Source organism: Panulirus ornatus, chromosome 3 (assembly GCF_036320965.1).
Source record: "Panulirus ornatus isolate Po-2019 chromosome 3, ASM3632096v1, whole genome shotgun sequence".
In the NCBI taxonomy this organism is placed as follows: domain Eukaryota; kingdom Metazoa; phylum Arthropoda; class Malacostraca; order Decapoda; family Palinuridae; genus Panulirus; species Panulirus ornatus.
The window spans coordinates 71,546,968-71,561,365 of record NC_092226.1 but is presented as its reverse complement, the minus strand read 5'-3'; the positions used below and the strand labels follow the sequence as shown (position 1 = coordinate 71,561,365).

The 14,398-nt window shown below is 42.5% G+C and overlaps 1 protein-coding gene across 5 annotated transcripts in view; it reads left to right on the top strand.

The window, feature by feature from the left end:
- LOC139763392 (uncharacterized) overlaps positions 1–6,975 on the top strand; it is a 228,827-nt gene extending 221,852 nt beyond the window's left edge. For all 5 annotated transcript variants that reach the window (XM_071689436.1, XM_071689427.1, XM_071689409.1 and 2 more), the window contains one exon: positions 4,521–6,975. In XM_071689436.1, coding sequence (XP_071545537.1) covers positions 4,521–5,229 — 709 coding nt within the window. In that variant the 3' untranslated portion in view covers positions 5,230–6,975. The remainder of the gene's footprint in view (positions 1–4,520) is intronic.
- The last annotated feature ends 7,423 nt before the right edge of the window (positions 6,976–14,398 follow it).

Below are 14,398 nucleotides of genomic sequence, written 5' to 3'. Positions count from 1 at the left end.
ATGGATGTACTGGAAATGAGATGTTTGAGGACAATATGTGGTGTGAGGTGGTTTGATTGAGTAAGTAATAATAGGTAGGAGAGATGTGTGGTAATAAAAAGAGTGTGGTTGAGAGAGCAGAAGATGTTTTGAAATGGTTTGGTCACATGGAGAGAATGAGTGAGGAAAGATTGACCAAGAGGATATATTTGTCAGGGGTGGGGGAACGAGGAGAAGTGGGAGACCAAATTGGAGGTGGAAAGATGGAGTGAAAAAGATTTTGAGTGATCGGGGTCTGAACATGCAGGAGGGTGAAAAGCATGCAAGGAATAGAGTGAATTGGAACGATGTGGTATACTGGGGTTGACATGCTGTTAATGGATTGAACCAGGCATGTGAAGCGTCTGGGGTAAACCATGAAAAGTTCTGTGGGGCCTGGATGTGGAAAGGGAGCTGTGGTTTTGGTGCATTATTACATGACAGCTAGAGACTGAGTGTGAATGAATGTGGCCTTTGTTGTCTTTTCCTAGCACTACCTCGCACACATGAGAGAGGAGGGGGTTGTTATTTTATGTCTGGCGGGATGGCGATGGGAATGAATAAAGGCAGCCAGTATGAATTATGTACATGTGTATATATGTATATGTCTCTGTGTATATATATGTATGCATTGAGATGTATAGGTATGTATATTTACGTGTGTGGACGTGTATGTATATACATGTGTATGTGGGTGGGATGGGCCATTCTTTCATCTGTTTCTTTGCGCTTCCTCGCTAACGCGGGAGACAGCGACAAAGCAAAATAAATAAATAATAAAAATACAAATGTCGTGGTAGCTCTTGACTCCTGGTATGTGAAATCATAGCTGATGTTGATCAGAATCAAGGTCACCAAATTTATGTAATCTTCTAAAGGTTAAAAGTGACTCTGCATCTGTATCTAGATGTATCCTTATGGTTGCCTTGAACTTAAGTTACTATCCATTATTTTTACAGCATGTTAGACTCATTTGAAATTCAATCTTGATGAGAGTATTCATTATATTGATCCAAATCATATGTTCAGATGTGTTACCCAGTCTTGCATCCTTACATACCTTCCAACTTTTAGCTTTTGATTTGTTGTTTTTACCAGATCAGGGTGCACTTTGATCATACATCATACTTGCAGAGATTTGTTTACAGGAAATTCATGGTAACCCTTTTTTTCAATTAGGGCCTGGCCTTGATGTGGACTTTTGTCCGTGACTGGAGCCTTCAAAAAAAAAATAAAAAAAAATCAAATGAGAGAGAGGTTATGCCATTATGGAAAGGTTTTGTTGTTTCATTTGTTACATCCATTATGTTCTCATGTGTGCCCTGAAATTCCTTATTCCTGAAATCCACCACTAGATCTCACGTCTTCCTCTAAATGATTATACCTTCATACATTCTCTTACTTTTCTTTATATATAACTAATATTGGTATTAAGTGCCTTACTAGATAGCATAACTATTAGAAAAGTGTTTTACATGCCTGACTGTAAGTGAAAACATGTGGTCTGAAATCTAGTCCAGGTTAAATTTTTGGCAGCTTTACGTGGAAGCTATGCAAAATGATAGTATGTTGGCTCTGCAGTTACTTGTATTGACTAAACTCGTCTTGTAAGTAACTGACAAACTTTATGAACAAACCATGCTGTCAGATTATTCCTGTAGGTGGTGGATCTTCATTTCAGACCCTTTTTGTCTAGCATACAGTAGGCAGACTTGTGTCCATGTCAATGGAGTGCACACCTTTTCAGCCTCAGTGAGGGAAAGTGGCTTTTAACCTAATTTTCAAAGAACAAAACCAGTAATTAGCATCAAAATGGTGTTTCTGATACTTCACTCTTGATTACCCAGATTGCTTGTATTATGGGGAGAAATATGTAAAGACCTACAGTCTTTGAGTGAGCTAGTCATCTGCATCAAAGTTTGAGCCCTATGTAATATCTCATTTGTAATTGTACGAACTTAGTTGACCGTAATGACTGACATGTTTTTTTGTCAGACAGCTTACACTCCATCCAGCAGCAATAGTTAATACACCAGCAGGGTGAGACTTTGGCTGGACCTGACTGGCTTCATGTGAATCTGAAAAAGAAAAAGTAATTAGACTTGATATATAAGGCACAGGTGATAGATATGTAGTTACCCAATATACAGGTAGTGGTGAGAAAGATCTTTTTCTCATATTTTTACCAACCCTTTGGGTTTAAGGAGTATGGTAAATTTAACCTTCCTAGATGTGAGAATATAGAATTTTAGATCAGGGTGCTTAACCATGGTAATGGACACTTTTATCCGGAGGTGCTTTTAACCCTTTTTGTTGTCTGATGATGCAGGGTCCACTTAAGTCATCCTGTGGCTTGAAATGCTTACATTACTTATTGTCAGTTTTTTTTGCAACATGTATAGGATTATTTTGTTTGATTATATCTTGTAAGATAGTTTTTTACTTCCCTGAATGATTGAAGCCTAATGTGTTTCCACTAGTTATTGAAAAATAGATGTAAGTTTTCATAAGTTTCTCTCCAAAGGTACTGAAGAATCATTTAATGTTTATACATAATTTTAAGAGTATATTTATACACACACACACACACACACACACACACACACACACACACAAAAGTATCTATCTCTTCTCCATTTATTACGACTTCCCTGTTTGCCTCTTCACCAGTATTCCCATTTATTCTGTAGTGTTCTTTTCACACTGTTAACAACTTCCAAAACATATTATTCTCTATGAAGTGTGTGATTCTCACTCACCCCAACTCTCATTTATCCTATTTTTCAGCCCTTACAACTCCCTCCCATGACTAAAGGTGACTAAAGGGGATGGGAATGAGGGACTGAAAACTTGCCTTTCCTGTATTTAGATTTCTATGTGTTGGAACTGAATTAGCCAAGTGAAGTATGCTCACCTTCCTCAAAGGCTTAGGCTGGGATGTTTGAATGTATTACTCTGTAGAATAAGATGAGAAGGAAGAGATAGGTAGTATGTTCAAAGAGAAAAACTAAGGGGGATCTAACCTTGAGTGAAACAAAAATTGAATGGTAAGGTGGAAGAATAGTTTAATTAAGAATGTCTGGGGGCAAAATCACAAGTACGTGTGAGGGCAAGAGTTAAGGACTGCTACTGAAGGAGGAGTTGTGGGAATGTGGTTAAAAATGAAAATAGATTAGGAGAAGTGGGTGATCAGTAGTGCTTATTCACTTGGAAATGAGAGGACTGAGGAAAAGATGCAATTGTCTTATGTGGAACTGAGTGAGTTGTCATCAGTTTTGATGCAAGGGACCAAGTATTACTGATGGATGATTTGAAAGCAAGAGTAGGTAACAAAGCTAGTAGAGCAGGGAAGTAAACCCTACATAAGAATTTGTACTGGTTATGGAGGATGCAAAAAGTAGGGCTAATGTGTAGGAATGTGGTTTAGAGATTATTAGTTTTAAGATGAAAATAATGAATCTAAAAAAATGACATTATAAGGAAAAATAATTGAGTCTGGTATAGAGAGCTGTGGCCTCAGGAGATACAGCAGAGTTGTCAGAGTTGATTGAAATAGGAGAGAACAAGCATGGCACAAGAGTGGATACTTAAAGTGAAATGGGAATCACATAAAGCACAAGAGTGGCATGTGAGATACAGATGTAGACACCAAAAGTATGGCTGGATGCTAAAGGCAAAGGAGCAGATGCAGGTTTGGTCTTCTGAGACAGTTTCATGCACTCAAGTCACAATGATGGGCATCCAGGGCTCGGACAGTGCCTGAGGTTCAGTGGTTGGCCCCTGAAGCATAGGGCCAGGCACTTGCAGCACGTGAGTGGGTATCTAGGGCAGAGGCATATATTTAAGACACAGGGATACCTCCTCCTGGTCACAAGGGTGGGAGCCAGAGACACAAGGGCAGACACCTGGGGTGGAGGGATGAGCACCAAAGTTACAGAGGTAGGCATTTAGGGTACAGATGGGCACTTTGAGCCAAAGAGAGGTACTTGAAGTATAGAGGCTGGCAACTTTGTTGTATAGTTCTATCTGAACTTTTGCATTTCTTGCCACTGGAAATCACAAGATAAGCAGATAAAGATTTCCTTTGTAATGATTAGTGTAAGAAGTTATAGACTTAATAATGCCTACTAAACTTCCTTCTTGACAAAATTGTTACCTAGTCCTTTTGTGTTGCAGTTTCAAGAAAAGTAATTCCTATAGAATACCTATTTTTCAAACAAAAAAAAAAAAAATACATTTTTACATATCTGAGGCTAAAATCTGGCTTAGAACTGTATGATGAATAATGGAACTGTTTGGGATGGTGTTGTTTGCACTAAATGGTTTTGATTGGGAAAGGCACATGACAAGGGTACTAAATGTACTCTCCAAATAATTACCTCTGTGGTCTCACCCCCATTCCACCTCCTTCATTCTTTTCTTTTAAGCCATTTGGTGTCTTGAAACATGATTTGCAAAATTGATTGCTGTTGATTAATACTTAATGGTTTTGCTTTCAACAGGTGTGATGTGTGTGGACATGTGGTAAAGAATTTGCAGTCCATCCGTCAACATATTCGCCGCCACCATCCAGAAGCTAATGAATTTACATTCTCCAAATTGACTTTAGGATCTCCAGCACGACCTCCGATTAAACAGCCATTTAAGTGCAATTATTGTGGTGATGTTGGTGAAACAATTCAAGAAATGCATACACATCATGCCTTTCTTCATTCCCATCTAGAGTGTAGTATTACAAACCTTATGGATGAAGCTTTATCATCTGTGCACAGTCCATCCACCAGTTATAGCTCTGGAGAGACAAAAAATGCTGCAATTGTAACTGTGCCTGCTTCCTGTAAGAGCAACCCAACTCCAAGTGGAGAGTTAAGTAACCAGAAGATTAGTACAGGAGTGCCAGTTGTTCCTGTACCTAGATATAAAAATACAGCTAGAAAATCAGTGTCATCGCCAGTAAAGCGTTCTGTAGCTGTGAAGTCAACATCCAAACCACAGCCAACTGCAAGAAGTAATGCTAGTGAAAATGAAGACGAGAGTTTTAGTTTTTACCGTGTACCACAACCTCCTCTGCAGCTAGAAAATGTTTATGCTTTTGTAAACCTTGGTGCTGGAGTCCCTATGAGGCTTACAGTGCAACAACTAGGGAGGCTGTTCAATTTATGGCCTCAGGTGACAGTCACCAATGCAAAATCTATCATGAAAATTACTTGAAGCATTAAATTAATGTTCTGTCTTCTTCAAAAGTGGATAATAAGTATACCATAGAAAGCTGGGGTCTTTCTGTGTGTGTGTGCATGTTTGTGTGTGTGAAAGGCAAAACTTTATTCCTCATGCAGAAATTGATACTGATGAAATGACAATACTGCATGTGGATATTAGTCTTGGAAATAATGGATTCCATTGAATGGTGAAAACTTCTGAGAAGTCGAATGTAAACAGTGGTACTTGAACATATTTCACTTAAATAAAAAAAATTTGGTGCTGAAAATAATAATCCAAATAATTTCATCTGATTTATTTGCGAGTCAGTTTTTATCGTATGTTTATAAAAAAATTTCATGCATAACATTAATTGATGCCAAATCACTTTCAGAAAAAGTGCTTTATCAGTATTTCATGTTTTCTGTAAATGCTGTCTTAAGCTTGAAAGGAAGTGGTTGTTTTCGCATTGCTTAAATTAAGCATTATTTGAATTTAAAGTATCATGTCTTCCTCACATGGATAAAGTGACACCCATAGCATAAGTTATGATTCTGTGAGATTCCCTGCTTTGTTTCCTTATTGCCAAAGTTTTGCTTTGGTTTTCAGTGATTCAGGCATGTAAAAACTAGAAAAGCTGCATTTGTCATAAGACTGACAGCACTGATGGCCTGTACCTGTTTATTGTAAGAATAAATTGGAGGATTGTATTCTCATTGTTGTAGACTGTATTACTTATTGCAAATACTCAGAGGAGTAGGAAATATTTTTTCCCTCTCAGTGTCTCTGTTACTAGGAAACTGAGTATATGCAGCACAGTCAGTAATGGCTATTGCTCAAGGCCAGTGTACTTTAATTCTAGCTCTGATGTGAAAGCACAGCTCAGACCAGTTTTAGAGATAAAAGCTATTAAGCTACAACCCAAGCTGTGCTTAATACTGATTATGAAGGTTACTGTGTGAATGTATATTATTGTATATACTGAAATGTGGTTATGGCCTTCTTGAAAAATAAAAAAATTCTTCGTTATTTATTCATTCCTTTTATGAGTATGATAATAAAGGTGGTACAAACATTAGGGAGATAAAATTGAAAAGTTCCTAGTTGGGTTTGGCTAGCAATGGTTTTTATAGTAAGTAGTGAAGAATACTTCTAGTGTTGTATTTTCAGTTCTGTGCTAAAACAAAACTTTGATAATTCATCAACAGCACTGAATATCATATTGTAATAAGTCTTAGTAGTTATATATTTAGATACCTCATTCCACTGTAATGCAAGTGTACGTAGACTCTCTGATTGTTTTGTTAATGCTGTATATATTTTGTATGCCTTGTCTTGATGTTTAATTTCTTTAAGATGATTTTAGATTTTTTTTTCTGCGATGAATGATTAAGGTTAAAAAGGATTATGAGTTGACTGCTCTCTGAATGGTGCCTGTTAGCTTTGGAACTACTGTATCAATTTGTATTACAAAATTTGGACAAGTTTGTGAAGCAATGGGCTTGTAGGATCATGATGGCATTAGGTAAGGTCTTTTTATGCTTGTGTAGTTGGCAGCATACACAGAAGTGACATCCATTAATCAAGGGCTACTCAAATATGCTCGATATCTTCATACAGAAATCATTCCTCTTTGTACCTTTATTCATATTCATAACACAGGTTTAACATCATTTATATGTTCCGTATCCCTAAGGTCAGTAATTTGATTTTTCTGTACATAAAATAAAAAGATATTTTAGTTGAACTTGTCATAAATGTGATCATTTACACCCAGAAAAAGAATGCAAGATTTTTTTCACTCATCTGCCATTCTCATGTTGGTAGGAATGGTTTCATTCATTCACATCAACTTTTTAACTTTCCTGTATAATGCCCAAAGATCAGAACCCTTATCTATAGTTAAGCCCCACAGACCTTCATGGGGTTTCCCACAACTGCTTTGTAAACCATACTGCTCCAGTTCACTTTATCCTTTGCATGCCTCTCCTTCTCTTGCATGTTCAGACCTGGGCCTTCAAAGCCTCTTTCATTCCATCCATCCTCCTCTTCCTTGGTTTCCCCCTTGTACTTTTTCCACTTTTGACATCATTCTTTCCTCGCTTATCCTTTCCATGTCCAAAATATTTTAGCACACCCTATCCAGCTTTCTCATACCATATATTGTCCTCAAACATTTCATTTCCAACACATTCACCTTATGTTTTACATATTAGTGTTGGGCCTATACCTCACATACATACAGCATGGACATGACCTACTCGTGCCAGGATACGGGGAATCCACAGATCTTGAGCCAGAATGCGGGGAATCCCCAAATTTAAAGTATTTCATGCTAGGATGCGGGGAATCCCCAGATCTCGTGCTAGGAAGCTGGGAATCCCCAGATCTCGTCCCAGGATACGGGAAATCCCCAGATCTTTAGCCAGAATATGGGGAATCCCCAGATCTCGAGCCAGAATACGGGAAATCCCCAGATCTCGTCCCAGAATACGGGGAATCCCCAGATCTTGAGCCAGGATACGGGGAATCCCCAGATCTTGAGCCAGGATACGGGGAATCCCCAGATCTTGAGCCAGATTACGGGGAATCCCCAGATCTTGAGCCAGAATACGGGGAGTTCCCAAATTTTAAAGTATTTCATGTTACGGAGCGGGGAATCCCCAGATCTCGTGCTAGGAAGCGGGGAATCCCTAGATCTCGTGCTAGGAAGCGGGGAATCCCCAGATCTCGTGTTAGGAAGCGGGGAATCCCCAGATCTCGTGCCAGGATACGGGGAATCCCCAGATCTCGGCCAGGGTACGGGGAATCCCCAGATCTCGTGTTAGGAAGCGGGAAACCCCCAGATCTTGTGCCAGGATACGGGGAATACCCAGATCTTGAGCTAGAATACGGGGAATTCTCTAATTTTAAAGTATTTTATGCTAGGGAGGGGGGAATCCCCAGATCTCGTGCTATGAAGCGGGGAATCCCCAGATCTCGTGCCAGGATACGGGGAATCCCCAGATTTCGTGCCAGGATAGGGGGAATCCCCAGATCTCGGCCAGGATACGGGGAATCCCCAGATCTTGAGCCAGAATGCTGGGAATCCCCAGATCTTTAGCCAGAATACGGGTAATCCCCAGATCTCGTCCCAGGATACGGGAAATCCCCAGATCTTTAGCCAGAATACGAGGAATCCCCAGATCTCGAGCCATAAAACGGGGAATCCCCAGATCTCGTCCCAGGATACTGGGAATCCCCAGATCCTTAGCCAGAATACGGGGAATCCCCAGATCTCGTCCCAGGATATGGGGAATCCCCAGATCTTTAGCCAGAATACGGGGAATCCTCAGATCTCGAGCCATAATACGGGGAAACCCCAGATCTCGTCCCAGGATACTGGTAATCCCTAGATCTCGTGCCAGAATACGGGGAATCCCCAGATCTCGTCCCAGGATACGGGGAATCCCCAGATCTTTAGCCAGAATACGGGGAATCCACAGATCTCGAGCCAGAATACGGGGAATCCCCAAATTTTAAAGTATTTCATGCTAGGAAGCGGGGAATCCCCAGATCTCGCAGGATACGGGGAATCCCCAGATCTTTAGCCAGAATACGGGGAATCCCCAGATCTCGAGCCAGAATACGGGGAATCCCCAGATCTCGTCCCAGGATACGGGGAATCCCCAGATCTCGTGCTAGGATGCTGGGGAATCCCAGATCTCGAGCCAGATACGGGAATCCCCAGATCTTGAGCCAGAATACGGGGAATCCCCAAATTTTAAAGTATTTCATGCTAGGAAGCGGGGAATCCCCAGATCTCGTGCCAGGAAGCAGGGAATCCCCAGATCTCGTGCCAGGAAGCGGGGAATCCCCAGATCTCGTGCTAGGAAGCGGGGAATTCCCAGATCTCGTGCCAGGATACGGGGAATCCCCAGATCTCGAGCCAGAATACGGGGAATCCCCAAATTTTAAAGTCTTTCATGCTAGGAAGCGGGGAATCCCCAGATCTCGTGCTAGGAAGCGGGGAATCCCCAGATCTCGTGCCAGGATACGGGGAATCCCCAGATATCGTGCTAGGAAGCGGGGAATCCCCAGATCTCGAGCCCGGATCCGGGGAATCCCCAGATCTTGAGCCAGAATACGGGGAATCCCCAAATTTTAAAGTATTTCATGCTAGGAAGCGGGAAATCCCCAGATCTCTTGCCAGGATACGGGGAATCCCCAGATCTCGAGCTAGATTACGGGGAATCCCCAGATCTCGAGCTAGAATACGGGGAATTCCCAAATTTTAAAGTATTTCATGCTAGGGAGTGGGGAATCCCCAGATCTCGTCCCAGGATACGGGGAATCCCCAGATCTCGAGCCAGAATACGGGGAATCCCCAGATCTCGAGCCAGAATACGGGGAATCCCCAGATCTCATGCCAGGATACGGGGAATCCCCAGATCTTTAGCCAGAATGCGGGGAATCCCCAGATCTCGAGCCAGAATACGGTTAATCCCCAGATCTCGTCCCTGGATACGGGGAATCCCCAGATCTTTAGCCAGAATTCGGGGAATCCCCAGATCTCGTGCTAGGATACGGGGAATCCCCAGATTTCTTGGTAGGAAGCGGGGAATCCCCAGATCTCGTGCTAGGAAGCGGGGAATCCCCAGATCTCGTGTTAGGAAGCGGGGAATCCCCAGATCTCGTGTTAGGAAGCGGGGAATCCCCAGATCTCGTGCTAGGAAGCGGGGAATCCCCAGTTCTCGTGTTAGGAAGCGGGGAATCCCCCGATCTCGGCCAGAATACGGGGAATCCCCAGATTTCGTGCTAGGATACGGGGAATCCCCAGATGTCGAGCCAGAATACGGGGAATCCCCAAATTTTAAAGTATTTCATGCTAGGAAGCGGGGAATCCCCAGATCTTGAGCCAGAATGCGGGGAATCCCCAAATCTTGAGCCAGAATACGGGGAATCCCCAGATCTCGTGTTAAGAAGTGGGGAATCCCCAGATTTCGTGCCAGGATACGGGGAATCCCCAGATGTCGAGCCAGAATACGGGGAATCCCCAAATTTTACAGTATTTCATGCTAGGAAGCGGGGAATCCCCAGATCTTGAGCCAGAATGCGGGGAATCCCCAAATCTTGAGCCAGAATACGGGGAATCCCCCGATCTCGTGCCAGGATACGGGGAATCCCCAGATCATGAGCCAGAATACGGGGAATCCATAGATCTCGTGCCAGGATACGGGGAATCCCCAGATCATGAGCCAGAATGCGGGGAATCCATAGATCTCGTCCCAGGATACGGGTAATCCCCAGATCTTTAGCCAGAATACGGGGAATCCCCAGATCTTGTGCCAGGATACGGGGAATCCCCAGATCTCGTGCTAGGAAGCGGGGAATCCCCAGATCTCGTTCCAGGATACGGGGCATCCCCAGATCTCGAGCCAGAATACGGGGAATCCCCAAATTTTAAAGTATTTCATGCTAGGAAGCGGGGAATCCCCAGATCTTTAGCCAGAATGCGGGGAATCCCCAGATCTCGAGCTAGAATACGGGGAATCCCCAGATCTCGTGCCAGGATACGGGGAATCCCCAGATCTTTAGCCAAAATACGGGGAATCCCCAGATCTCGTGCCAGGATACGGGGAATCCCCAGATCTCGTGCTAGGAAGCGGGGAATCCCCAGATCTCATGCCAGAATACGGGGAATCCCCAGATCTCGGCCAGGATACGGGGAATCTCCAGATCTCGTGCCAGGATACGGGGAATCCCCAGATCTCGTGCTAGGAAGCGGGGAAACCCCAGATCTTGAGCCAGGATACGGGGAATCCCCAGATCTCGATCTAGGAAGCGGGGAATCCTCAGATCTCGTGCTGGGAAGCGGGGAATCCCCAGATCTCGTGTTAGGAAGCAGGGAATCCCCAGATCTCGGCCAGGATACGGGGAATCCCCAGATTTCGTGCAAGGATACGGGGGAATCCCCAGATCTCGTGCCAGAATACGGGGAATCCCCAAATCTTAAAGTATTTCATTCTAGGAAGCGGGGAATCCCCAGATCTCGTGCCAGAATACGGGGAATCCCCAAATCTTAAAGTGTTTCATGCTAGGAAGCGGGGAATCCCCAGATCTCGTGCTAGGAAGCGGGGAATCCCCAGATCTCGTGCTAGGAAGCGGGGAATCCCCAGATCTCGTGCTAGGAAGCGGGGAATCCCCAGATCGCGTGCTAGGAAGCGGGTAATCCCCAGATTTCGTGCCAGGATACGGGGAATCCCCAGATCTTGAGCCAGGATACGGGGAATCCCCAGATCTTGTGCCAGAATACGGGGAATTCCCACATTTTAAAGTATTTCATGCTAGGAAGCGGGGAATCCCCAGATCTCGTGCTAGGAAGCGGGGAATCCCCAGATCTCGTGCCAGGATACGGGGAATCCCCAGATCTCGTGCTACGAAGTGGGGAATCCTCAGATCTCGTGCCAGGATACGGGGAATCCCCAGATCTTGAGCCAGAATACGGGGAATCCCCAAATTTTAAAGTATTTCATGCTAGGAATCGGGGAATCCCCAGATCTCGTCCCAGGAAGGATAGAAAGCAGCACGAGGCCAGTAGTTTACAGATGGTGAAGGAAGTTAACATAATGGACGTTAAAAGTGGGCATATTTACGAGAAATTAATAAAACAAAGGAAGAAGACAAAATACAAGAGTAAAGGATGATTAAAGGTCAAAAGCAAAGTGACAAATTATGGTAAATGCGACAGATTGAGAAAATCATGATGAGAGAACAAGGCTTAATATATCTTGGAGGAAACAGTGGTTAGGGTAAGGCATGAAATAGGATGGTCGTATTCAGTGAACAAAGACAGAATGATGGGTGAAAGTAAGGCAGAGGATGGTTTTAGATTGCGGCAGTTAGATTAGGGGAACAGATAAAGATGGGGGTAACAGGCAAAGAACCGAGAAGATTGAGTGACAAGAGTTGGAAAGATAGGTTGGTTTTTAGAGAATAGGAGTTTCTTGGCCGAGTCAGCTTCGTAGATGCGACAGAGCAGATCAAACCATGACTTAAAGGAGAAGATTTTTGAAGGAAATGAGATGTATGTTTCGATCCCAGCCGAGGGAACCTTTGGTTTGTGTTCAGCACAATACGAGTCAATAAAGCCTAGCAGGGGTGAATGCAGAGCTTACATCATATCCATCAGCGCCTCCAAAGCATTTGATAGGGTGTAACGTAGTCTCTGCTTTCTAAACTACCTTCCCTTGCTTTTTCTGATCTTTATTCCATTATGCATAGTTCTGGTAGTTCCATTGTCATAGTAGTTTTGTGGAACAACTTACACTTCTTATTTTTGTCATTAGTGGTGTTCCTCAGGTTTCTAGAGCCCTATCCACTACTTTTCTCTCATTATCGATCTCTCGTAATTCAAAGCACTTTGATGCTGATGATTCAAATTTACATTACTCGTTTTCCATCCTCACCTTCATCTAATACTTGTTCTTGTAAAAGTATGTCCTCTCGGTTTGAACTTGTGCAGCATGTCAGGTCGGGGAAGCAGTAACTTATTTGATATAGCTAGAATGCATTTTCTTCCTATATCTCGAAAGTCAATCGTTTCCTTTATTCAGTTTGAGAATGCCACAATTCAACCTCGAAAAAATATGGCATAACTGTAACCTCCACGCTCTCCAGGAAACCCCACATTAACAAAGTTGCAGTCTGCTTCCCAAGAGTTGGGGTTGTTGTATAGGTATTGTATTTACAAGCAGCTATTTCATATTAATCGTAGTATGGAGTACTAACTCAAGTGGGATGGCACATCCATCACCTCTTCATTAGAGTTTAATCCAAAACCTTTCATCTCCTTAAATTTCCTGGCAGCACACCTGTCATATCTTTATGTACGCTGCAATGTTGCTGAACCTCTCTCTCTCTCTCTCTCTCTCTCTCTCTCTCTCTCTCTCTCTCTCTCTCTCTCTCTCTCTCTCTCTCTCTCTCAGATCTACTATAATTTATTTACCCAATTTTATCACCCAAGTGGCCCTTTTGTGTGGACGTGTTTCCCCCCCGTGCTTAATCCATCGCTAGGGAAGGGAAAATATTGATTTTGTGAAGTGTGAAGCTTATTATGCAACAATCTGCCATGAAACTTGACATTTGTTGAAAATTAAACCAAAAAAGTACAGTTAGAGATGATGAGAAATGCTCAATGCAGATGGAACATTGGGAAAGGCAACAATACCTTCCCGGCAAAACTGTTTTCCAGTTCGTCTTTACTATATACTTTCAGTAAGATTTGTTTAACGTAGTTGCGACTTGGTTGTCTCAGTAAGCGGAATTGAGGCTACCATAAGTTTCAAAATAAATGCCGCAAGAAGGTAGAATGAGTTACGAGGATGGAGAAACATCCAAAATGATTTAGAGGGTCATAGAGGCACTAGATCATATTTAAATTCCTTATAATTATATGACAGAATCCTCTGTGGAGAATGTTGTGCAAGACTCAGGAAGTAACGTCTAAAAACACTTTTTGCTAGATAGAACTGATGTCAATTCGACCAGAGGAGTTGATATGAAACTGAAAAGTAGATTATGAAACCATTATCCTGGTAACATAATTAGATAACCACATGCAAATGAATTAAAAAAAACCATTATCCTGGTAACATAATTAGATAACCACATGCAGATAAATAATTTACGTCTATTGTATACTCAAGGAATTTACGAACTTATCGACCCGCTATCCGTATAGCAATACACACGTAAACATATACTTAATCGACCTACTAGGTATATTTATTACAATGCTTTATAACTTATGTAGTCTTCGGTCTTTGACAGAAGCAGTTGCAACAAATAGGTGAGCTGGTGGGACAAATATAGTATATAATAACATCAGCTGGCACATTGGGAGGATGGTGTGCATCACGTGACGTAAACAGAGTTGCCAACTTATCCTTTTAGTGCTAGATCTAGCGCTTTTTATAAAAAGATTAGCGCCTAAATTTCGTATTTAGCGCGTTTTTCGGCGCCTTTTCTTTTCTTCATATGCAGCAAATTAAAGGAAGGAGAGTCAGTAGAGAACTACTTAGACCCAAATTCGTACTTAAGTTTGAAAAGATGGCACAATGTAAGTTTCCTTATGAAAAGGATGCTCGAGGAAGATTGTAGTGTAGTTGGTGAAACAGCTTCGTAACGTTTGCCAGATAAT